Below are 27046 nucleotides of genomic sequence, written 5' to 3' on the forward strand. Positions count from 1 at the left end.
TTTTTCTAATTCTACCAACAAAAACAACCAAAAATAAAAAGTCCGTGTCAGCTTTCTCCACGTTAGTCGCGTGCTGGATCGAATACAAACGCCCTGCTCTGTATACCATCTTGCCGATGTTCGTTCATATTCTCCCCTCACAATGTGGAGGAAAAACTCTCAAAAAACAGAAAAAGTCCAAGTACTTTGTTAATGTCAACACCAAAGTCTGCTTCGACTAGACTATTGAACACATTGGTTTTTCCAACCCCCTGAACGAGGAAAGGCACAGCAGCAGTGACCGAATTACCCACATGCTCGACATTAATCGCTTAATTCAATCACTCACAGCAATTGTTTAACGCCCCAAAATCACAGGATAAAAAAAAAAAAAAAAAAAACGAGCTAATGCCAGCCGCTATTGCGCAAATTGCGTCAAGAACAGTAGGGATGGAATCTGAAAAGTAGGCTATAGACTACCAAATCCGCTCGTAAAGAGTGCAAACATTATACGTCTGTCCTGTTAGTTTAGCCTATTGTATAACGATGGACCTTGGATGGAGTTTTTGAGAAATGGTAAGTCATCGCTATCGTCATCACTTTCTCTGCGGGAAGCAACTCACTTTGGTGCCGGCACGACGACGGCCAGGAAGAAACGCCAGTCGAGAACCAATGTCTCCACTCCACAGCAGTCTAGCATGGTAACCAAAATAGGACAAACAAACAGGCAACAAAATTTGATCGAGAATTTTTTTGGGTAACGTAACACCAAGCGACTGTGGATGGACAGTGTGAGACAACAATAGCTCAGACCCGGTAGCGATCACCTCTGGAGCGGGAAGATGCGCACCAATTACCGCGGGAAAAAAATACAAATACAAAATGACTAGAAGTTTTCGCTGCCGAAAAAGACGAAGCTTGTTTGACGTCACCAAAATCCACAAAAAAGAATTGCATGATGTGCCGCTATGATGGGCACTACAAACGGTACCACGCACTTTCACAATCTATTCTTCCATCGCTCGACTGATGATGAATCACATCACAAGGCCCCCTGTATTACTTAAAAAGGTCGAAATAGACACACCAAAAAATGTACTTGTAGCTCTTTACAACAATGTCAAGTGTTGAGACGGCCAGAGTGAGGAGATTTCGTTGTGACGAGGTTACGTGCCGTGAATATATCAAAACTACACGCGTGTATATTTAGATGTAGATATAGAGTACTCTTGTTCATCAATTGAAGTGCTCCTGGATATATGCCGGAGCAGGTTGGTAGATCGGTTAGATTTGCCCTGGATGGGGGTGAAAGAAAAGGAGGAAAAGGAAAACGGCTTCATCACAAGTCAAATATAAATTTGCTCAATCACGGTGATGCGTGGCAGAATTCAGATGATCATTCATCATCATGCCAAACATGTGCAGAAGAAGAAGCAGCAGCTCTTTCTGATGCGCACTGGGATATACCAACGGAAAAAGAAATAATTTCTCAGTTTTTTTCGTCTTTCATATTTCGTGTGTTCTACTTTTTGAACGTCCGCAGGTGTCGCTAGTATACCGCCTCCGCGCTTCCATCGTCGTCGACGTCGTTCTTTTTTCTTCCTTTTTTCTAAGCCCCCCTTCCTGGCCGGTTATTTTATTTTTGCTATGGGGGGGGGGGAATTCTTGTGCTTTCTTCTCTTCAGTTCCTCCACCCCATTTAGCCTCCTGCCTACCTCCTCCTCGCTGCAGCAACAACATCGGAGGGAGGAGCTCTGTTTCACACTTGGCCTGCGCGCTGCTGCTGCAGACTATACTACACTGGGCTGCCAGCAGAGCCCAGTGCAGACGGCACGTACATAATATTCCATTTGAGCCAAAGAATGAAGCTCCTCATCGTGCCGGCTGGAATCCCCAACTAAGTGCTGGGAAGAGAACAACACCGACCACGACTATAAGACCAGAGGTGCTAGCTCCCGGTACTGACCATTCTGCTTTACCTTTGGCTCAGCACGCACCTCACCCAACAACCCAAGTGGATGGTTTAGGGCCGTACCAACCCCACGTATCAAAAGTTTCGCATTTTTATTACAACTCCATTTCAAAAGACAACTTCAAAGTGATATCCACCTTTACCTGCAATTCTATTCTCCGCTAAGCTTCATTATTTTCGAGGGTGATACTATTCTTTTTAAACAAATAAAAATAAAGACAAGTCGGAAATAGATAAAAGTAAAAAGTGCAAGTGGAATCGAGCAGCCATCGTGGCGGATGCACACCATGATTCGCCAGACAAGGTAAGCCTCAACTCTTTTTCCCCTCACCGCGCTTCATTACACTTTGTTTTGCTATCGTTAAAAATTGAAACAAAGGGTTTATTGTTCGACTAGTCAAACAACCGTTTCTTTGAAGATTTTAATCAACACAAAGTGGAGATGCACTTTTTCTCCCTTCATTTCTTTGATTTTTAAGCGCTCGTGTTGACACGAACAAATAAATCACACGCGTTACTGTACATAGTAGCAATCCAGGAAACGTACAACTTTGATGTAGAGCAAAACTGTTTGTAAAGAAAAACACTTTGTATAAGGAATGAAGACAAGTTGGGGAACAGGTGCCGCTTCATCAATTCAAATGATTACAAAATATACCGCTAAATGAATGACCAGCAACTATTTGATTTGCACATCAATTTCAATGACAAACGACTCTCTAACGGAGTGAGACGTGCCAGGACGACCCTATCTTATCCCATATACATATGATTTTGAACATGTGTTATGCAAGAACTATTCCCGCGGCTGTAGAAGAAAAACAAACGGCGCTGCGGGAGGAAACGACAGGTGGACGGTCGAACGGAATCGCATTAACCGCGCTCGTTATTACCGCATAGGGTATAGAGCACCACCAGAGGCATAGGGGTACAAATATAAGCGAGGCAAACGGTACAAAAGTCGAGTTGAGGTTCTCGTTACGGGCAACATGAAAAAGTCACGTCGCCATTAGGACAGTAGTACTTTCGAGTTTCGGCCGTCCATCAGTGAAATAGACGCAAATGACCAAACTGACAGCTGAAACGAACGAGAAAGACTCGGAAATATTTTAAATAGTTGTCGGTTCTGTCTCAGAGTTCTGTTTGCATTTTGGCTTTCCTGTGCTGCTGCTGCCCAGCACTTTATTGACCGCACTGCTCAGTCGAGCATCACGGAGAAATGTCGTCGTGACAAAAGGCAGACAACACGTCCCCCCCCCCACAATAGTTTCTCATCTGCTTTCGCCTATTACCTGTTCTTCTTTTTCTTTCTCATTATTCCCCGTCTACATATTGCAATGGCTGCTGTTTCTCGATGAAACAAAAAGTCATTAAAATGAGGAGAGAGAAAGAAAAACAGAGAGTAGGCGAGTGTGCCGTTATTAAATGCGTTTGATGCCAGTTCATTCAGTGTACTACGTAAGCTATGCGAGCGGTGAGATGCCATCTGGGTCGGGTTGGCCGACTGGCCTATATATTCGCCACCGCTATTACGAACCCTTAAGCTGTTTGGCTCTTGAACAATAATAACAACAGGTGGGAGAAGAGAAAGAAGAAGAAGAAGAAAAGTGTACGTACGTACATGAGGGGAACAAGAACCGCTAAATGAATTTCATTTCACTTCATCGCTCGGCTCTAAACACACACACACCACCACCCATTTTCTTTATGAAACAAACGATACGAATTAATTATTATGAGACTGATCACCTTCGACATGGCGTTATTATTCCCACGGGTCACCTTTCCTAGGCCATTCAACTCGGCAATGTCGGGTACGAACTCATAACATACAACAATGTATTATGTTGGGTACCCAACTCTTCTTTGGGGAAACAACAAACCAAAACAGGAAATGGCGTGCATCAAAGTCGTAAATTACAATAAAAATAATAAAAATAAAATATAAAATACTCGGCAAAATTTCTCCTCTGATGGAAATTCAATTTAGTTTTTCCTACCAAAATCAGCTCATTATCATTGCAGATTTCAAAACTAAACTTCTTTTAATATTAATGTCCTCCTCTTTGTGAGCGCAAAAAAAAGAAAAGGAGATCCCGGGTCGGAGAAAAGCTCTAGATAACCCACAATGCGAGACGTGTATTATGACGTCGGTTGCGGTATACTTCATAAATACTATGCACAGATGATAATGGGAAATATATTATCTGTTATGTCTGTGGGCTGATGGCCTTTTGTCAATTAGCCCGAGTGTAAATATCATTTTAGAAAGCGGGCGGGAGAAGGCCGCACACCCTACGCCCATCAAATAATCCCGGCACTTGATTTGTTGAACAGTATACACAGCCGAGACGCGAGATGGCCAAGGCGGTAGTATCATGCGCTGATAATTTTTCAAAAAATAAAAAACCGCGACAAATAAAAATGAGCATTGTCGCATCGGGCGGCGGCGGCGGGCCAACAAAACGTGACGCAATTTACCCGCCGCGTCGCATCCTCTTTTCCCTCCCAGTCCCGACCGAAGAAAAAGTTGGTAAAAAAAAGAGAGAAATTGTCAGTAAAAAATAGGAGAGGATTTGCAGCACCAGCAGCACCTATACACACTCATACTCGGCGTACTCGTTTTCTCCCCAAAAATGTCCTTTCGTCAGTGCATGTTTCGCTCAATTGAGCCGCCGCGTTCTCTCCGAAATTTCAATAGCGATTACTTTTGGGTGCGGGGGACAAGACAATCATGAATGGTTGAGTCTCTTCGTCGGTTTACCAAACAGGAACAAAATGGCCAGTTTATGAAAAACGGGTAGGAAAAGTGACAGAAGTGAAAAATGTCACGGTTACGGTCCCATATTTATCATGGCAGCTGTTAACAGTTTTTTGTTGATCTCTCAAAAGACCGTAGAGTAAGAAAACGTCCATTGAAACTTGAATATCTTTTAGTGCGTTGGAAAATGAAGTTACTATAGCAGTGTAGTACGAGAGAAAGTCATCATTCCAGGCAAATTGTCCTCGCTAGTTTTGAACAAACAAAGAAAAAACAGTTTTTAAAGAAGCCGTTCAAGCGCAGTCAAGTCGACTATAATGTCCCTGTCGTCGACTTGTTGTGGACTTGACGGCGTATAAGAGTTCCAGCACTAGATTTTAAGTATTTTGGTTTTCTTCTTTTTTAGAAACTACCGCGGCTATTCTTTGTGTTTCTTGACTTTTATATTAGAGCTGGGCAGCGTGGCGGTCACAAATAACTCGAGTCCACTTGCTATTCAAAATTTCCTGTTTTAGTTTAGTGCCGTGTCCGGAAAAGTTTTGTCTGTTGTTGGTTCAATCTATTGTGCTGCCCTGGTCGTCGGGCGCTTTTATTTGCGCATTATGACGGTCGAGTTGAAGATTACAGTGCGAGTTGGCTGACCTGGCGGAATCGAAATCGGATCGCCGAACCATTCCGCGTTTCACTTGACACACGCTCGCGATTTCTGGTTAGAAACGAAAGCGCTTAAACGTCTCGTCACGTTTTTTCGTTTTTTTATATAGAAAAAATAGGCACTTGAATGGATGGCAGGTATAGATTTCCATCTGATATAGAAAAGTAAGATAACACGGGGAAAAGTGTGGCCATCCAACACTTGATTGGATGCCGACGAAGGGAAAAGTTGGAAAAACCCCCACCCTGAAAAAATTGGAAAAATTCACCGGAACCAACTGATTGGCACGTCCAGTGATCGGAACGTCATTTCTTGACTTAAGTATTTTTTTGACTTAAGTCGTGACTTAAGTCGAGAAAATTAGAAATTTGACGTATACGTTGACATTTGACTTAAGGTTTTTCAAAAACTACGTTTTGACGTTGACTTTTGATGTATTTTATTTTTAACTTTGACTTTTAACGTAAAAGTCAGAGCACATGTCACGGTATGGCAACGTGCTATATTTTCGTGCTATTTTTTTGAGACTGTTTAGTCAAGCTTCCCTAATTTTAACTGTAAGACGAAATAAGTTAAGTGATGCTTTATTAGAAATGCTACTTTTATTAAAAATGTCGTATGGACTTTGAAATTTTTTCTGCTATGTAAATACATTTGACGTTTTCTTTGACTTAAGTCATGACTTATGACTTAGAAATTTTTCTGTCAATGACTTGACTTTTTGACGGTTACGTTTGACGTTGGCTTTTCCGGTGACGGGCGACTTATACGTTTTTTTACAACGTCAAAAATTATTGGTGACGTTCCGATCACTGGGCACGTCCAAACTCACGTTTTGTCACAGTCACAGACAACTGCCCGTCGCAAATCGCGCTAAAGTAAAAAACACAATCAACCATGTAGTGTTTACACAATTGCCGCTGTTGCATTGCGTAAGGTGAAAAAGAAAATCCAACAGAAAAAGAAAAGAACGTCAAACGTTAATCATAATAATCAGACTTTCCCTTCAATTTTTCTTGTCCAATCAAACGCAATTTAACCAAAAATTGATTCGACTGTGTCGACAGGTTACAGTGGATCGTCTTTGGTTTAGTGGCGAGTCTCGTCGGCATTGATCCGCAACCGCAACGCCATCCGCATTCCTTGTGGAGCTCATTTCAACCTCCTACAAATGGAATCGATCACCAACGACAATCGTCAGCAAAGCGCCCGTTTCAACCTCCAGTCAACCAATACACGCGCCAAGGCGGCGACAATTGCGCCATCAACATTCCTGGACGCAACGGGTTAGTGATTTTCAAGCCAATAAGTGTCGCCTTTCATTCAATGACGGGAGATTGTCCGCAATGTCAATTCAAGTTGAAATAGAATTCAGCAAAGTGAAAGATACTAGCAGTAATTGTGAGAGAACTCTAGTTTGAAACCGGAGGCTGTCAAATTTCGCACAATTTTCTCTTTCCGAGCAGAGAGCAATCATTTGGCGTACATGCCATTTTGTTACAATTTAACGAGCTCACTATCTCGATGGATGGACGAGTTTTAAAGCGAACGTTAAAAATCCACCTGGTAAAATATAGGTTACAAAAATAGACGGGAAAGTCGTTCAGAATGAATGAAATGTGGAGAATTTGAGTGCAAGTGTTTGGACGTTTGGCGCACTGGTTTTCCTTTTCACTCAAATTATTGACAACTTATTACAGGGACTTGGCGTGCGTGACGTACGAGGCCGTAAACGCGGCTTTTAGCGCCACCAAACTGCGGATGAACCTACCCGGACCTAAAGGCCGTTCCATGACCGACATTGACGTCGACCACTTGAGTCAAATATTGGTGGAGACCAGCCGCAATTTGATCAAAGAGTGAGTTGGCATTTTTGTTTCAAATTGATCGCAAACTTTCTCTTGTAAACTTGTAAACTGTGAAACCCAACAACAGGACATGAAATCGGCCACTGAATCAACATTGGACGATTCAAAGCCCAATGGGCCTAGGCTCAATTTCCACTTGAGCAACTATAACCGACTGATATATATTTTCCAATCAATTGAAAGGTACAATCTGCACCCAGACGCAGTGCACGAGGCATTGCCTTTGATCGACACTCAGCGGACCGTCATCGACGACTTCTGTCCGGCTTACCTCAAGAGACCCAAGTGCAGCGTCAAGCGCTACAGGGAATACAACGGCATGTGCAACAACCTGGATCACCCACACTGGGGGGCCACTCTTTCGACAATGCGACGCCTGTTGCCACCCGATTACGCAGACGGTAATAGTAACAACCAAAGAGAAATATGCAAATAATTCAACCTCCCATTTCAAAGAGAAAAAGCCAAACAAAGTCAAAGCCAAACAAACAAAGCACACGCGTCCAAACAAATGGCAATAAGCCATTACTGAGACCCGAAATAGAATTGCATTGAAAACATTTGCAGCAGCCGTATATCACATGACGTCAGAGAGTCCAAACTAAATGAATTTACCTTTTTTTTTAAAAAAAAACAGTTTTTGACTTGACGTCGTTGATGATTATAAATTCTCTTTTTATGGACAGGTATCAGCGAGCCGAGAATTTCAGTGACAGGTAAAGAGCTGCCGACGGCCCGCTACGTTTCGGCCATCAACCATCGCGATTTCGGCTTTCACGATCACGCAGTCACCGTCTACCTGCCAGCCTGGGGCCAGTTGATCGATCACGACATGACGATGGGAGCAGAGAGCAAAGGTATTGACACACAGACATAGCACAACGAAATACAATTAATGCACACATGCAGCCTTTTAGTCGGTCAATGGAAACGAGTTGCGACGTGAAAAGGTATTTTGCCTTTAGCCGAATTTGGCCAAAGCCATTCAAATAATAATGGCGAACATTACCTTAAGTCTAAGTGTCCAACAACACTTTTGAAATGTCACAGAGAAATTGCAACAACAAAAGGCCTTGCACTTTCTCTTGTCCAGGGAACTCACCTCTGTGGCTTTCATTGTATTCTTGATGCTTGCACATCAGACTTCTTGTCTAACTGCAAATCATTCCGACAGGCTACACAAAAAACAAAACTAAAAGGAATTTCAGTGGAATAAATTTGTGCCGACTCACGATCGTGAGTCGGCACGAATCAAATCAGCCACCCACCGCACACTATACACAATATAATTATCTATTGACCAGTCAACCTGACAGAGAAAGTTTTCACTTTTTTAATTGTGTTTCATTTAAAAAAAAAAGATCCCGAGACGGACGCCGAGCCAAAATGCTGCGACAAGAAGCCAAACCAGCGCCATTCGGCCTGCTGGCCCGTCGAGATCCCTTCAGAGGACCCGTTCTACTCGAATTTCGGACGCCGTTGCATGGAATTTGTCCGGTCGGGCTCTGGACTGACGGAGAATTGCAAATTAGGTCTGTTCCCAATGACACACACACAAAAAAAAAGACTTGATAATTCTTTTTCTCGGTCTGTTCCGTTTATTCCTCGTCCAACCGCGTCCGCTTTCTTTTCGCTGGAACGCGCCAAACAACTCGTTCACGAACCAGTTTCTCGTATTGCATTCAACAAGAGAATCACGAAATCTATTTCTTGCCACTCTCGACATAATGAACGCTAGTTGCGTCACATTTATCTAATGCCAGTCAATCAAACATGACAGATTCAAAATATTCTTGTTCAAAATTCAAATTGATCGACTCACGGTGGCGATGCGCAATTTAAACACCTGATTGTCCCAACACGGATAAAGTTTCGATTGAAATTGAACTATGAGTCCGTGGATACAAAACGAAACAAATCACGACGCATCACGACACAATTAATGATTTTCTTTGACTGTTTAGGTTCTCGCACAACGATGAACATCATCACCAGCACGTTGGACGCCAATTTCGTCTACGGCTCGTCCAAAGAGACGGCCGACAAATTGCGCCGCTTCCAGGGCGGCCTCCTCAAGACCAACTCGGCCAATCATCACCTTGGCCTTAAGGATCTTTTGCCACCCAAATTGGAAAGTCCCGACGCTGGATGCGTCCGCCCAAACAAGGACGTCTACTGTTTCCTCGCCGGTAATAGATTAAGACTAAAAGAGTATAAAGCCAAACAAAAAGACAATTCAAATGGTTTTCGATTACCTCAAACAGGCGACACTCGAGCCAATCAGCAAGTGATGCTCACCACTCATCACACCATCATGATGCGAGAGCACAACCGCATCGCCGTCGAATTCGGTTACATCAACCCCCACTGGGACGACGAAAAAATCTACCAGGTATTAAATTGTACATTTCAATTGATGAGTTGGACATTACCCTAAAATAAACGATTTCCCATTTCTTTTTTAAAAACAACGCAAATAGGAAACGCGACACATAGTAGCGGCCATGGTCCAGCACATCACCTACAACGAATTTCTGCCCATGGTCCTGGGCAAGGACATTATGAGCCGTTACGGTCTCCTTCTAGACAAGAAGGTAAATGACAACTCGTCATTAATAAGTAGGCCGTTCCACCCGTGTAATTAATTATTTGACGTGACGACAGGGCATGGGTTCATTTTACGACCCCACGGTGGATCCTACGATTCCCGTTGGCTTTTTCGCGGCCGCTTACCGATTCGGCCACTCACTCATTCCATCGACCATCGAACGCTGGAGTGTCTCCCATCAATTCGTCTCGGCCCGGCGGTTGAGCGAAATGCTCCTGAATCCCATCGACATGTACGGGCCAGGCATTTGCGATCAGTACCTGTCCGGCTTCATGAATCAAGTGTCTCAAGCCGTCGACGATTCCGTCACAGAGGAGGTAACAATACCATTAAAACAATAATAAAGCAATAAAGGTCAATAACGACCATTTAAATTGATTGAAACGCAATGATAGCTATTTGCTCAAGCGGATGGATTCATCAAGAGTATAGCCTAAGAGGCAAAATCAAATTATACAAATTTATATTTAATTTTTTTTCCTTTTGGGCGGGGTTACATATTTTCTGTATCCAGTTGACGAACCACTTGTTCCAAGAAGGTCAAAACAGATGGGGTCTCGATTTGGCTTCGCTCAACATGCAACGCGGCAGGGATAATGGCGTTCCGTCTTACAACGCTTTCCGGCGCTACTGCGGTCTGCCTCCCGCACGCCACTGGGACGACCTGATCGGAGTCTTCACCAACGACACCCTCCAACGCTACACCAACATCTACTCGACCCCAGACGACATCGATCTGTGGTCGGCCGGCATCTCTGAACGGCCTGCACCGGGCAGTATGGTCGGCCCCGTGTTTGGCTGCATCATCGGTGAGACGTTCAGAAATTTGCGCTACGGCGATCGATTCTGGTACGAAAACGGCGGTTGGCCCAGTTCATTCACGCAAGGTAAAATCCCACAATCAAATTATTCCTCTCTTAGTTGAAAGGGTGGATAGGGGGCACCCTTTCAACGCCCTAGAGATTTTTACAGGCGTCAAAGCACGCCAGACAGCAATCAAATAATTAGCATTCGACTATAGTGTAAAGCTTCTAGGATAAGTAGAGCAATTAATCGTAATGAAAACAATTCATTAGACGAGTATAGCTCAATCGACCTTGGTCCCCACCCCAGTTTAATTGATTTGCTATAATATATCTAATTGCAATGCACGTTCACTCTTGATTACTTTTTCTTCAATGGGGGCGTCGTCGCCATCAGCTCAATTACAAGAAATCCGAAAAGTGAAACTCTCCCGGCTAGTCTGCGACAACGGCGACCACATCGACAGCGCTCAAGTCTACGTCATGGTTCTGCCCGATCCCAAATTGTAAGTCTCGACCGATTGGCAATCCATCGCAATTAGTCGGCGGCGACACAAGATACGCCCTTTATTTATTTACATACCGCCAAAACAAATCATTCAATTTCAAAAAATAAAATAAAATAAAAAAATAACCCGATTCAGGAATCCCCGTGTGCCTTGCCGGAGCTCCATCCTGCCTCGAATCAATTTGGAACTGTGGCGAGACAGCGGCAACAATGCGAATTACAACAACGTACGTAATCGATCCGGCTAATTTTTTTGTTTTTAAAGCCAACATATAGTTTTTTTTTATCAATTGTTTTTTGCGTGTGTGTGTGGAGAGAGGAGCTTTCTTTGCATTGCCAATTTTTCAAATGACGTCGTTACAAAAACATTGCACTTGCGTGTCGCTATTTTATAATCCCCCTCATTCCAACATCCTTGACTGGACTAGTGTGTCAATTCTCGACTAGGCTACAAAAGAAAAGAAAGAAAATTGGGCTGCTGCCTCCACAACCGCTCTTCCATTTCATCGTTGACACGCATCATTTGCCCATAAAGTAGTTAAACGTCTAACGGTATTATTAGAGAAAAAGGGGGTAGGGAGACCACCAACTGGCGGCCGAGCGTGACCAACAAGTAACAACATCACGTAGAGCATCACGCACAGCACAAGTGGAAACCCAGACTCTCATTCCAAATCTTCCTCACGCGGGGAGAAAAAAAGATAAGATCCCCAAAAGTGTCGTTGACCCAGATTTTGTTATGCAACAAAGAATCATGACGTCCGTCCTCTTAACGATTTCATAGTCCAATTCTTTTCTTCCATCTTATTTCATTCTCCGACGAATGTTCTCTTCTATGTATTTTTCGAATCAATTTCTTTATTTCTTTTACATGTACTTGCACGCTATAACACACGCACAACAACCCGGTGACTGACTGACTGACCGACCGACATAACTGGGCCCTATACGAATGTACGACTCGATGGGACTCGATCGACACAGGACGGAGAACACAGCACCGGCATAGAAGAGCCGGCCACCGTTTCAATTCATCCCCATGAGACGGAACAGCTGTTTCAAGTGCCACCAGCTTTCCAGCATCTACAAGAAGAGGCTCTCTTATTCGACGAGCCCAAATATCCGCCTGATCCCAATCATCACATCAGACCTCCCTCTTCTCCTCAACAAGATTATGTTGAACCTCCTCATCACCAGCATCATCATCCGGAACCCATTCATCATCATTCGGCAGGACCCGCTTATCAGCCGGACCAGCAGTATCAGCAACGTCCGCAGCAATATCATCCGCCCCCTAAAGCGTCTCATCCGCCTCCAGTGCCGGCCATATTTCCCGTATCTGGAACGGGTGGCGTTCTTCTTCTTCCTGGTCCTCCCGGCCATCACGGACATCACGGCCATCACCACGGACACAACTACGGCCCTCCTCCAGCGGGATATAATCACGTCCGTCGTCCCCCACGAACCCGCGTCAAAAGTAATATTTTAGGTAAATTGCTAAAGCTGAAAGGCTGATCGACTTCCACGCGAAATAAAAAGGCTATTTTGAGAACACGCCAAAAAAGCAACAACAACAACATCGACAAGGTCTGTACGTGCGTGAAAGCGAGAGAGTGGAACAACTAAACCAGGATAGGGGGGAGGGAGGGAGGGGAGAGAAACAAATACAAATAATAAGAGACTTTAACGAGACGGACCGGAGACAAATTTACAAAAACAAAAAAAAAAAACTTACTTAATTAATACTTTTACTTAAATTTTTGTGAATTTGAAATTTTTCTAAAATAGGTGAAATATATTTGATGCACAAATTTTAAAACTATACATATAAAAGAAGAGCTTGATTAGAACCAGCCATTGGATTCATATATTATATAGATAGAAGAAAAACAAAATAAAAATGCCTTGATTCTAATTTATAGGAGTAGATACATCTGCTGTCTGCTGGATTGTCTGTTCCTTTTGTGTTGTACATTTGATAAGTGTTCTCCACTGAAATGCTGACGGCGTTCAATTACATTTTTTTTCCTTTGACCAATAAATCATCTATGCCCTAAAGCCCTGCCGAGATGACGCTGAATTTCATTCCGAGTTGATTCGCACACAGACGCATGCACATAACGCGAGACACCATTCGAGATTGTACGCACATATAGCGCAGGCCAGTGATGACGAAGGAGAAATAAAAAGAAGTGGGCCATCCAGCCACCAACCGCCGCACCACCACTGAGACCAGATGTGCTCCGGCCACAGCCTTTGAGCCTCAAACAAAAAAAAAAGGGAAAAAACCAAACCGAACGATTGCGAGGCAGCACAGCAGAGTCCTCAATTGCAAACCGTGTCCATATCTAACGCAGCCAATAGGCAAATCATGGAATACATGTTCAATGTGCATACGAGTTTTAAAAAAGAGGAAGAAAAAGTGGCAGTCGACTCTCTCTCTAGCCTACGAAATAAAAGAGGCGGATGAATTCATTTCAATTGGAAGATGTAATAACATGGATAATGACGAAATAGCAGCTTCCATGGATTTCAATCAATCACCGCGCGCCCTTCGAGCCTCGCCCGTTACGCAATCCACAGCATATGTGAGATTTCAAATCTATATCTTCCATCACATCAGTTTTTCGCGATCCATCCAAATGAGCAGAACCCAAAAATAAAAGTCGGGGGGGGGGGGGGGGGGGAAGAGAAAGTCGAATCTCTGGATGTGCTTTCTACCAGTTATTTTTAAAAATCTCCGTCGTGATCTTTCAATTCAATTCATTAAAAATCAGACCAGCATTGCATCATTATATTATTCGTCATTTATTATTATCGGGTAGTCTTCGTCGGAATGTTCACGCTGGCCGATAAGAAAGTCGGCAGCGAATGGAAAAACAACAAACGGATCACAACTCGTCGAGGACAAGGGCAAAGTGTCGCAATTATTTTCGAACGAAATAAAAATTAGAGAGCGACAGAAATCGACAAACGCCAAAATAATTTACTGTTGCATCGTAAAAAAAAAACAAAAAAATCATGTATGGATGAGAAAATTGAAAAAAACAAGTTATTAGAAAAGGCCATTTATACCCAACAGCATTGAAAGTGGAAGCTGAGACTGGGCGGGCGCGCTCGTCCACCGTTCGTTCATTCGAGACACAATTGTGTGACCGGATTCAATTTCTCGAGGCTCAATTATCAAACTTTAGGGGATGCTTTGTTGCCCGGCGTGTTTCACTTTGCCCGACACAATTAATAAAAAAACGAACACACAAAAAAATTATTTGTGCCAAAAGACAAAAAAATAAAAAGGAAAATAAGAAATCAATTTAACACCCGTTAATGCTCGAAATGACCGCGAAAAAACCCCAACAAAATTTACGCTAGTAGTAGGTTCTTATCGAATGTTTCACACCTGGTAGTCATCCGATATATCGACGAGAAATAAAAATAAAAAAAGGAAATGTATATATAAAATACAGTGAGAAACAAAAAGAGGTTAGTGGAACTGTTTTGTTTTGCTAGCGGGGGCCTGGGAGAGGCGCGGGAAGCGACCAATTCGTGACACGTCGGCCGTCTTCAGCCGGACGATGTGACAACAACTGTCCAGGTGTTTGTTTGATTGTATTTGAATGGGGAAGCCAACAGTTTGGATTCGCATTGAACTTGACGAATGTACCTGTTCTCTGCTGTTGTTATACCTGGTCGACATAATCGAATTTAGAGTGAATTATAATTACAGAGCGAGAGAGAGATATGGCGAATTGTTGACACCATTTTCTTTCTTTAATTTCGACCGGCGAACGCGTTTTTCATTTTTTGTTTTAGCCTTCCCGCAGCCAAAAGGCAAAATAAAAATAAAACTAAAACTAAAAAATTGAATTCTTTCTTTCCTCCTTATTTCACGAGGCGGTCGCACTGGCCAGACACAAAGCGAAAAATAGATGCCATCTGGTCCACTACACGGGATAACCTATCCTATACTCTTATAGTTTGCATGGGCTCGCTAGTTTGGAATATTCTTTTTTTCCTTTTACCACCGGGAAGCGTTTTATCCAGCTCACATTCACACATTTTCTCCGCCTGCAACAGTTCCCTCCCGCTGCTTTTGAAGGTGGCTAATTCCCGACAATATTCGCTAGTTTAGTTGTGCACTGCACGCATAGCCCCCTTCCTCCCTGCCCCCCTCATTCTGGTTGTTGGGGAGGGTTTTTTCGTCTTGTTTTTTTGGCTTCTGGTCTTATTTGATCTCCCCATTTCTCCGTACTGGGCCGCCACCGCCGCCGCTACTGCTACCACCACCTGCTTTCGCTGTTCCTCCCGTAACCGCCGCCGCCACCACCACCACCGGCCACTACCACCACCCGCCCTCCGTCGCTGGCACTCACGCACGCCAGGACGACGACGGCAGTAGACGGCAACGACGACCAGTATATATAGAGGGGCCCTGTAAGGTAGAACAGCTTGCAAAGAGAAATACGACGTCACAAGACGTTGAATGGTGTTCCCTGACGGACGCACATAGTACCTCCAACGGAACCTACTACAACTCCTTCAAATAAGTCTCTGACGAGTTTGCTCCATTCCACATTCGACTGCCCAGCGCGCACAATCAAACGTGTTGCAACGGATCAAGAGTGTTCCATTCAAATCTTTTCCGCCCACTCCGCCATCGCAATTGTTGGGAGCCGATTGACTTTTCAGTGACATCAAATCGGTGGGCATCGTCACATTAGAATGAGGTAAGTGATCCATTTGATTACCGAGTGGAAATGCACACAAATATTATTAGTATGTCGAACGAAATCATTGAAGCGACGAGTGTACAACCAGTTTTGTATGCGCGCATCAATTGTTTGTTTTTTTCTTTACCGAGTGCTGGGAGTCTGGGACTGCGGTAAACAGGGAAAAAGGGGTGACGTCGGTTAACTGGCCAACTGGCCCACATAGACCGTAGTACGTGGGATCGCTAGTGAATAGGCCCAGCAGTCGACCAGCAACAATACAATCATTGTGACTGCCGCGCAAATCCCTTTTTTTCTCACACGCGAACCTCGGCTGTTATTCAGTTCTTTTTGATAGAAGTACCGCAACATTACGGGAGGACCTCATAACTTTTCTCGCCTGTATTCTTTCGTATTCGTGGACTGCAGGGAAATTGTTTGACTCGATTCCTGTAAAAATAACGTCACATGTTGCCGATTGATGGAATCCGACCTATTCCGTCATCTCGTCAAGCGCGTCGCCCGGCTGACGGCCAGAAGATGAAGAGGGTGGGAGCAATGCAACGCAACGAAAATGAAGGGTTGTTGCCTTTTAATTGGCTATACACAACCCAAAAAACAAAACAAGTCTGTTGTTATTGTTGTTGTAACTCATTACGATAGCCACACCGGTTTTCTCTTCTCTCTCTTTCTCTCAAGAGGAAGAATGATTCGGGGTGGACGGACGGAGAAAGGAGACAAGCGGGCGGATTAGAAATTATTCAGCGTGTCGGTGAATAAAACAGAAAAAAAGGGACAGCCGCTGGACACCGAACAGAAGCCGAGAAAAAGAGAAAAAACAAAAAGAGAACTCGATCTGCTGGTATACATATTTATATGGAAATGGTGCGGTGTCGATGCGTTTTTATTCATTCGCAATTGGGAGGAGGAAAAATGATGATGATGAAGGCGCTCGCGACGCCCACCCGTTTCACACGGGCCGAAACGATGGCGACATTGCGGCGAGCGATTCACGTATATGTGCCCACCGTTTCCAATCGCACATTCGGAATGGTTTCTTTTCTCTTCTAGAGTAGAAATAGGAGAAAAACTCCTTTAGAAATAAATAAAAAGTAGGTCCTGCACATCTTTCAAGCGCCTCTCCAGTCAACGGGGAAACGGCGCAAAGTGAAAGATAAGGGTTACAGTTAACGGACAAAGTAGCTGCGAGGGAGAGACAAAAATCTGTTGGCGTCCAAACATTCGCCCGACGGGAAACAACGTTCACAGGCCAGAGAATGAAAAAGAACAGAGCGGAAAGCCGTGGCTTCCGATGGCTGTCCAAATCACACGGCCGTGTCGTAAATAACAGCCGAGGACGGACAACAAACGGGGCTCTCGTTTCACTTGAATTGAAAGCGCTAAAATTTCCGTCGACGATAATATATTCACCAACTCGATAATCCCCCCCCCCCCCAATCAGGTGGTAATTCCCTTTTATTATCTCATAGTCTCTCATTCCTCTTTTCTTTTTTCTTTTCTTAACGGTGGACCATCTTGTTGCTGTCGTGATTTGTATGTGGGTTTATGGCGACCGGCAGCGCATTCCGCGGGCAACAACAACAAGAGCAGCCGCGATGGGTCATTTGGTCCTTGTTGGCGTTGATGGGAGCGATGGCCGCAGTGGCGCAACCACCTCCCTTCCAGAAACCAGCGTTCGGCCGACTACCGTCGCAGCAGCAGCTGCACCAATCCGGACCCAAATGCGCCCTCGTCGTGCCCAAAGGCAACGGGTATGGAACAAAGAATCAAACAACTGTCAATTGGCCCCAGCATCTGTCATAATCGATTTTCTATATTTATTTGTCTAGAGAAACGTGCATCAGTCAAGAGTCCATCAACCGGGCGTTCAGCAAAGCCTCAAAAGAATTCAGACTCATCGAGTCCAGGGATGGAACCAACGCCGAGCAACTGGCCGAAACTCTGCTGGAAACCAGTCGCCTCCTGGCCTTAGAGTAAAAAATCAAAACAATTCATTTCCTTTTTTAAAAAACTGTCAAACGGCGCGGGTATTTTAAAACGACGATGGTTTCGACTTGTCTGCAGGCACAAAATGGAATCCAACGAGATTCACGAGGCCTTGCCACTCATCGACGTTTTCAAGACCTCCATCGGCCGTTTTTGCTCCAAGCCACAAAAGTGTGAGGTCAAGCGGTTCCGCAGTTACGACGGCACGTGCAACAATTTAGACAATCCAAACTGGGGCGCCATCTCAGCCCCGTTCCGTCGCCTCATCCCGCCCGACTACGCCGATGGTATTTCACCAGCATTCATACAGCAGATGATTCTTTCGTGAATGCATCTTTTAATTATTGCTATGAAATAAATCCAAACGCAGACATCAGCCTGCCGCGCATTTCAGTCACCGGCGAACAGCTGCCGACGGCCCGTTACATTTCGTCGACCATCCATCGCGATCTCGGCTTTCACGATCACGCAGTCACCGTCTTCCTGCCGGCGTTCGGCCAGCTGATTGATCACGACATGGCCTCTGGAGCAGAAACTAAAGGTTCGTTTCTATTCATAACTCCCAGCAGCCATTGCAATGCCCACACACACACAACGCCTGTAGGCCTGATGCATAGCCAAACAAAGAAAGCGATCTTTATTTATTGATTGGTTTCCGCTAGTCGCCTCATTTCTCGCTTGTCGGTTCGCGTTGCTCTAATTATCGATACTTAATGGCACGTACTCACTCGACCGTACGAGGGAGACTGTGCACACTGTTTGGCAGTGGTTGGGGGGGATGGTTGCGCAATCGCCAATAGTGATTCCATCTTGTGATGATTCAAGTGCTTCCAATCGCATCGGTTTGGGAAACTTTCTCAACCCCGGCCATCCATGTCCAGTTCACATTGGCCTCCTATCGACTATGGACCGCGCCCAAATTTGGGAAGATGGGATTTCGTTACCACATACACTCAAGAGTCTAATCTCAGAGAGATTGTAATTTGAGAGAGAAAACCCCCCCGAATGAAAAAGTAGAAAAGACTATTAAATTTTGATTAATGCAATCAAATAAAAAATGAAAGGGAGATCCAACCTAAAAACATAACAGGGATGTTGCATTGTCTCTTTTTATCCGACCTTGCTAATCGCCCAGAAAGCCAAATTCACTTCAAGGTCGTCGTCCGTCTAACTCGAATTCAAAGCAGATATCATTCGAGCTGGCACGGGTAGCCGCACATCAGCAAGTCAATTCGATTGCATCAGATCGACGACGTCTGCATTGTTTCCCAATCATTTCCCACCTGTTTTGCTATTCCAAACTCGTCCAGAATTCCCCACCCCGATTATAAATGGGGAAAGGGAAGGCCATTTAAATGGGGCTGGGCTGGGCAGGATTGTTTATGGACAACGAGGTGAAATGAGACAAATGTGGCAACTTTTAAGTCCCTTTCGTAAGCCGAGCTCTTGAGTGAATGTCATAAGACATTCACTTGGCTTGATGCAATCGATAAATGATTTTAAAAACGACCTCTGCGCCAACCAACCCACAAGTCCCAAACTCATTTGAATTGATTGAAATCTTTCAGATCCCAGGACGAACGCCGAGCCCAAATGCTGCGACGTGTCTCCCGATCGACGCCACCCGGCCTGCTGGCCCATCGACATCCCGGCCAATGATCCCTTCTACTCTCTGTTCGGACGGCGTTGCCTGGAATTCGTCCGATCGGCCACCGGATTGAAAGACAAATGCAAACTGGGATCGCGCAGCACCTTCAACACCGTCACCAGCTTCCTGGACGCCAGTTTCGTCTACGGAACGGCCAAAGACACGGCGCACAAGTTGCGCACCTTCCGCGGCGGATGGCTCAACAGCAACACGGCCCTGCGCAATTTGGGGCTCAAGGAACTTTTGCCGCCCAGGACCGAGAATCCCGACGACAACTGCAAGCGGCCCAGTCGGGATCTCTACTGCTTCGAGGCCGGCGACGGCCGAGTCAACCAGCAGGTCATGTTGGTCACCCTGCACACCGTTTTCTTGCGAGAACACAACAGGATCGCGGCCCAGTTGGGTAAAATCAATCCTCACTGGGATGACGAACGACTCTTCCAGGTTTGACTCGAACTTATTCAATAAGTATTCAAAATAAAAATAAAATAATGATTTTGATTTTCCCAATAGGAAACGCGACACATCATCGCCGCTTACATCCAACAAATCACCTACAACGAATTCTTGCCCATGGTCCTGGGTAAGGACATTATGGAAGACTACGGACTCCTCCTCGACAGAGACGTAAATCAATTATTATTTCAGACATCAATCAAACCAACGACAGCATTTAAAAAAAATAACTGTTTAACTCACGAAACTGCAGGGTTTGTCGTCGGAATACAACCCGAAAACCAATCCCAATCTGCCCGTTTCGTTCTTTGCGGCCGCCTTCCGCTTTGGTCACTCGGTCATTCCGTCCCAGATTGAACAGTGGAGTGTCACCCACAAGCACATCGGTTCCAGGAGACTCAGCGAGCTGTTCAACCGACCGTTCGACACCTATCAAGGCGGAGTCATCGATCGCTACATCGCCGGTTTCATGAATCAAGTGGCCCAGGCTGTCGACGACGCCGTGACAGAGGAATTGACCAATCATTTGTTCGCCGAGCCGCTCAAGAGTTTCGGCACCGATTTGGCCGCGCTCAACATGCAACGAGGCAGAGATCACGGCGTTCCGTCTTACAACGCCTACCGAGGATTCTGTGGGCTCCGTCGCGCCAGACACTGGAACGATTTGGCCGGATCATTTACCAACGAAACGCTGCAAAAATACTCGAAGACTTACGCCACCCCTGACGACATTGACCTGTGGACGGCCGGCATCTCAGAACGACCTCTGCCCGGCAGTATGGTCGGCCCAATTTTCGGTTGCATCATGGGAGAAACGTTCAAAAACTTGCGCTATGGCGATCGGTTCTGGTACGAGAACGGCGGCTTGCCCAATTCATTCACGCTAGGTATATCAATTTAAATTCCAATCAAATGACGACCGAAAGAGTCACGTTTCGAATTTGTCACGCAGATCAAGTCAACGAGATTCGCAAAATTAAATTGTCCAGACTTTTGTGCGACAACGGCGATCGCATCGAAACCGCCCAAGTCTACGCCATGGTCCTGCCCGATCCTCAAATGTAAGTGAATTTAAACCTTTCCAAAAAAATCGACGAATGGGGAAAAATGGCGTTTGAATTCTGGCGCGTTTTTTTTCCAAACTCAGTCGACAGCGCCATCTGTTAGTCAAAATACAAGTAGCGCCGAAATGGCGGAAAATCGGAAATTTGGAAAATCGGAAAAGAAGGCGACATATCAAACGGGAAAAAAGTAAACTTTCCTGCAGACATTAAATAGATGCGCAATAATATGTGGGTTTTCAAAGCTTTCTCTCGAGACTAGAGGATCTCGCCGACTAGCACCAAGGTTGAGCACAACAAAGTGTTGAGAGGAAAAAAAACCAATAAACTCTTTTTGGCCAAAGACCATTACTCCTTGGGGTAAGGCCAGACCATAGGGGGGAAATCCCCCAGCATGTATACATAACAAACCCCCTGAATAAAACAAAAGCCCAAAACATCACCAAACCAAAATAAAAGGGAAATCTGTTGGCGAAAGGTTCGAATCTTCTGTCGTCGCATCATCACAAGGCACATGCAAGTCTAATCGACCAGCGTGATGATCAAAATCGATCCATCAGCAGAATACTTTCCCCTTAAAAATGAAAGCCTTAAGCTCATGGCTTGAATCAAAATATTTAAAAAAGAAGAAGAAGAAGAAAAGAAAAATCCAAATTGAAAACTTGTTTTTTCTATCGAAGCCAAATCGAACGGGATCCATCCACGTTGAAACCGAACGTTGTTGGAAAATGTAGCCCAAGATATAGCGAAAGTGAAACAGCATAAAAACTTAAGAAGTGATAAGGCATCTAATGGCGACGCCCAATAAAAAACAAAACGCCATTGGATTAGATCGGGGATTTTGTCTGTCCAGCGATATTGGCAAGGCCGTGAATGTTAGAACGTCACAGTCGGATGTGGGCGACGAATTACAACAACGGGATTTGATTTAAAAAAAGGAAAAAAAAAAAAAACCCAATAACGTGGGCTTTTTCAACTTGGGAAAGAACACAAAAATGTAGCCCAAATCGAAATAAGCATAGCAGCAGCGGCGGCGGCAGCAACCGCTGGGTCTGTATTGCGTCACGGGTGCTGCACGCACGAAATGTGTGCTACTGAACTATAGCCAACAGCACGAATAGCCTTGAAAATTTTATATGGCGTCAGTCTCTGCCTTATTAGTCGCGTCTCAATTTCGTTTTCTGTTTTTTCGTTCTTTTATCTCCCATTTGGCGATCAGTTGACGACCGCGGCTATTTCATTTTTCAAGAAAATCTCATATCGTAAAACAATAAGATTTCCAGTCCAACCCTCCTCCAGAGTGTTACGTAAGAGTAACCATGTATGGCTCCCCTCCCCTCCTTTTTTTCTTTGTCAGCTCTGATTTTCATTCCAATCTCGTACATTTTTGACAAAAAGTAAATCCCTTTTTTCTTAAATCTTGTGTTTCGTAGTAATCCTCGCGTGCCTTGCAAAAGTTCCGTCCTGCCTCGTTTGAACTTGGAATTATGGCGGGAATCGAAAGGGAAACCCAATGTCAAGAATCCGCAATTTGCACCAGGACCGCCCAATTCTTTCCCCGGAGGCTTCAACAACGTGAGTACACACACACAACTGTGCACTCTTCTTTTGTGCTTTAAAGATAGTGATTAGTCGCTATATTAATAGCATGGTCTTGACGTCATTTTCTCACGGACAAATTTCACATTTCTCAGGTGCCATCGTTCAACGACCCGCGGCCGTTTTTCAATTAATCGACAAAATCAACACGCAGGGGCGGAGGGAGAGCGTTCAATCAACGGGGCAAACAAACCAACAGCAAACGAAAAAGGAAAATGTGTCAAGTGAAACCAATCTCCAGCTCCTTCATCGCCACATCATTATCATCAGAGCCATCGAGTATATACAAGTAATCAATTCAGAAAAGACCAACACCAAATTAAGAATGATGTTGATTAAAGTTTAAAAACAGAACAAAAAAACTCATAAAAACAAAATAAAAAAAATTGAGGCCGACGGATTGAGTCGAACGAAACCGTTTAAAATTGCAGTTTCGTACAATTCAAGTTTGTTTGATTATTATCGTGAATGAATTAATTTTTAAATAGCAAATATTATCTTTGATACTTTATTCTCAAAAGTTCTTGATTGTTTTCCTGTCCACGGGTCGCCCAACCCATTTTGTTTCAATCCCGTTTCAACAACCAAAACCGCAATCTTTTTTCCCATTCATTTCTTCGATTTCTGTTCCGTTTTCCTGATTTTTATTTCGAATCTCGTTCCTCTTCTACTTTTTGTTGTTTTCCCGTTAACTTTCCCTCAGATGCAATTCCCAATTCAAATTCAAGCAAACTCGAACTTTAAACGAACCCGAGTGCTGTCCTGAAAACTACACATGCGCCAGTCAATTGTGCTGTTGACACACAATTGGGCCGCTGCTACCATCACTTCCCACCCAGTTTACGCTGTCGTATCCCCCTTCTAGCGCTCATTATTCGGCCTCAGCTCACAATGCCCAACATTTCCAGTTTGTGTTCCGTTTTGACATTTCTTTTATGGAACGGGGAGGGCTGGGCTTGCCGCCGATGTCAATCGAATTAAAAAAAACGGGATTTCGCAGAGGAATTTAACTCATTTAAAAAAAGGTAAAAAACATTTACGACTCACGTAACTGATGGGGAAAAAAGCCATTCTCTCTCCTTATTCCATAAATTTTTTTTTTCTGTATAAATTTTTCTGAAATGATTTCGGTTCTGAAATGGAGGATTTTTTTATTTAAAACGTTTTCGTGTGTTGTTTCTTTCTCTATCATTCTCTCTTTACGCTAGCGGCAAAAGAAAAAAAAAGATGACGGATTTGTCTGGCTGTTTTCTCGTTACAACTTCTCCCTTTTGACTTTTGTTTCGCGCGTCTAACCGTCTCCACTGTAATCTCTGTTCGTCTGGATGAGAGCAAAAGAATGAAAAAGAAAATAACAAAACAATATACATGCATATTATATGACGAAAATTATCATCATTATCATCGCAGCAGTAAGTCATCGCTATAATTACAGTCGTCTTGCGTAACCTTAGAACAAAAGTTACCAAACCTCCATGTGTGTGTGTTTATACGGAGGACTACGCAATCATCCATTCAAGACCATTTTCGAGGTTTGTTTATCAGCCACATTTTTTCGCCTTTTTTGTCGAATAAAAGAAGAAAAAAAAAAGCCCGAAAAATGTTGGAGTGAGTAAATTGTTACACATCACCCTGTGGGTTATCTGACGGTGCAAGGTGAGAGAGAAGCCACGAACAATGATTAGTAATTGTATGCGTATGCGTACATAGACAAGAGAAAGACCCAAAAATTAGAGTGCGAGGGTTGTTTCATTTTGTGTTACAAGAAACGAAAAAAACAAAAAAAAAAGGCAGAAACCCCAAATCAAACAATCATCCATCGAGGTCGTTTGCCAATTGAGAAAGGCACGCGGCACAGCAGCAGACACAAAAGTGCAACAGAGAGAGAGAGAGACAGACAGACGGAGCAAGCCAACAGGTTTCGGGGCCGTTTGGGAAGGTAAAAGTTGACCCATACTATATTGCCATTACTTGAATTGACTCGACTTCAATACAACAAAAAATAAGGCTAATACTAGAATAATAGTAACAGGCGCAAACGTATCGTTTCAAAAAATTCTGATAAAACATTTTTTTTTAAAGGATGCTGCTCGATAAGGGATGTTTGCCACACGATACATTTCTAAAAATAAAAGAAATGTTGACGCCAAAGACAAGATAGCACCGAAAAAGGCTCATTTTAAAAGATGGAAAGAAGAAGATAATTAATTTCGACGACGACAATTTTATCGCCATCTTCCAAATGGATTCGTACCCAGTACATTTGTCTTGCACGGCAGCCGGCCAATAAGAAGACTGTCCCTATTCCAAAGTTCCTAAAAGTGATGGCTGATGGCAAGGACCACTATAGTGACTGAGCGCTGGCCAGTGTGTACTTTCTCTTTTATTTATTCCCCACGTCCCAAAGTCTCCAACAGCCGACACGCCAAAATTGGCCAGAAAGAAAAAGAAAATACCAAAAACAGAATCAGTGCTATCCGATTGACACTTCGAGACTCTACAAATACTTGTAACGAAAATAACCACAGTGATTGGGCACATACTTGCTTCAACTGTCCCTTCAAACCTGATGGCCAGCTGGCTGCTGGCCCGTCATTTCACTTACGAAAGGCAATGAGGTGAAAGGGCGTTTTTTCATTCTAAAATGAGTGTCCACTCTGAAATGTTTTCAGACAAGAAATAATTTGGTCAATTGTTTCAACGTGCTGCAACTGAAAGGGAGGAAAATCCAATTTTTGTTTCTGGGTTTGATTTCGGTTGTTGTTGGTTCAACGGCCAGGAAGGAAAATAAAAGTCGCCACTTGTGTCAACTGGTTGAAATAAAAAAGATTTAAAGATTCGTTTCTTGTCCTCAAAGGAACAATTTTTTCACTTGTCAAAAATTCAAACTTAGAAAGTTTCAGCGTGCGTTATGGTGTACACAAATTCCCCTCCGTGCTGTGCCAATCAAACAGGATTTGGTAAGGGAAAAAAAAAATTACAATCGAATTCGTTGATTCGGTGCGTCACCTCTTCGTTGGTTAATCGGAGCTATTGAGTTTAATAACTCCAATCTTCCCGCCGCAAATTTGAAAAAGGCGGCGGTGATGGCATTGAAAAAAAAATGAAAAAAGCCGCGCTTATTACATGGCCGACGCCGCCACTCCAGGGATCAAGGCAACAACAGAAATGAGCCACCAAAAGAAATTACAATAAAACATGAGAATAGAAAACGGTCGTGGCGCTGAGACTTTTTTTTCTCGAATAAAAAGAAAAATGGCAAAAAGAAACAAATGAACAGCAAACGATAACAAACCGCGGCCGTTTTTTTCCCCTTCCCTTCGTTTAATATTTAATTTAATGGCGAGTTATGTGTATGTGTGTGTTTATTTGTGACTACGTCATCGAATCGAACCAGAAAATAAAATAAAATAAAAAGTCGGCACAAGGTCGCCCCCCTCCCGTTATTGGAACGACGGGGGCAGCGGGTGGTGAAGAGATTGGATTGTTGAAATGAGATCAACTTCTTCATTTTCTGGATTTCGTATTCCCAATCTATCAATTGCAATCCACACGAGACACGTAGACGTCGCTATCGCTTGAAAAAAAAATGATGAAAAATTAAAATTCTTACTGGGTGAACTAAAAAACTCGTTTCCAATTGGAGAATAAAAAAAGAGTCCGGGACATAATAAGTGACTGCTATTATTATCCCATGTAGCCAAAAAGTCAATGATCCAGTTATGAAAACAAAAGTAAAAGGATAACAAAACAGAGAGGGGGCGCGATATCAAGGAGCCCAAAAACGGTTGGCCGCCGCTGCTGCTGCTGTTCCACCAGCAGCTCCTAATAAAATCACCACCGCAGAGGTCGGAGCAATTCACACAGAAATATCAAAGAATGAAAGAAAGAGAAGAAAAAAAAAGCCAAACTTGTTCGAGATATTTGGCACTCGTGTATAAATGCCAAAAATTAAATGAGATCAAATCTTGGGCGGTGGTTAAGTCCATCTCGGCCAGCCAGCCATAGAAAAAAATAATAACAATAATAAGAGTATGCATTACATGTGTGAGACTGCAAGTGTGTTACTGGCCTAGAAATTGACCCACATTTTGAAACGAAAGAAAAGAAAGAAAAAAATTGTTGTTAGTCACACTGTTGAGGGAATAGTTTTTAATAGCAACTAGCCAAATCGTAACCGAAAAACTCGGTGGCACGCGTTAAAAAATTTACGGATCCGATAAGTGGGCGGGTGTTGCTATAAGTGTCAGTTTATTGTCGGTGGCGATTCTTCACGCTCATTAATTCTCTCCAACGCAAAATTCGGTGGTGACGCTTCGGGAGTTGAAATCAAGCGGATCAATCGCCACTGAAAAATTAAAAAAAAAAAACGGCCCACACACGAAAGAAAGAAATAAAGGCTGAGATCATAA

General features: G+C 43.8%; 3 protein-coding genes across 6 annotated transcripts in view; 2 read left to right on the plus strand and 1 right to left on the minus strand.

Annotated features, from left to right (window-relative positions):
• The window catches only part of LOC124310872 (chorion peroxidase-like), a 48851-nt gene that overhangs the window by 14266 nt on the left and 7539 nt on the right, over window positions 1–27046 (minus strand). The window lies entirely within an intron of this gene.
• On the plus strand, window positions 1826–13210 carry LOC124310915 (peroxidase-like). 2 transcript variants are annotated; one of them, XM_046775070.1, is made up of 14 exons: window positions 1826–2255; window positions 6435–6653; window positions 7068–7226; window positions 7419–7636; window positions 7922–8092; window positions 8597–8767; window positions 9200–9424; window positions 9500–9627; window positions 9716–9829; window positions 9900–10160; window positions 10358–10730; window positions 11044–11152; window positions 11291–11381; window positions 12139–13210. In XM_046775070.1, the coding sequence occupies exons 1-14, from the start codon at window positions 2230–2232 to the stop codon at window positions 12667–12669; spliced, it is 2796 nt and encodes a 931-aa protein (XP_046631026.1). In that variant the 5' UTR covers window positions 1826–2229; the 3' UTR covers window positions 12670–13210. The 2 variants fall into 2 exon arrangements, with proteins under 2 accessions (XP_046631026.1, XP_046631027.1); XM_046775071.1 differs by having other exon boundaries at window positions 11291–11375.
• Window positions 15586–24017, plus strand: LOC124310975 (peroxidase-like). Its single transcript, XM_046775180.1, has 11 exons — window positions 15586–15881; window positions 17444–17635; window positions 17714–17857; window positions 17949–18157; window positions 18241–18411; window positions 19439–19962; window positions 20032–20145; window positions 20228–20861; window positions 20927–21035; window positions 22469–22610; window positions 22730–24017. Exons 1-11 carry the CDS (start codon window positions 15877–15879, stop codon window positions 22766–22768), a joined length of 2283 nt encoding a protein of 760 aa, XP_046631136.1. The 5' UTR covers window positions 15586–15876; the 3' UTR covers window positions 22769–24017.

Source organism: Daphnia pulicaria, chromosome 8, assembly GCF_021234035.1.
Source record: "Daphnia pulicaria isolate SC F1-1A chromosome 8, SC_F0-13Bv2, whole genome shotgun sequence".
NCBI classification, from domain to species: Eukaryota; Metazoa; Arthropoda; class Branchiopoda; order Diplostraca; family Daphniidae; genus Daphnia; species Daphnia pulicaria.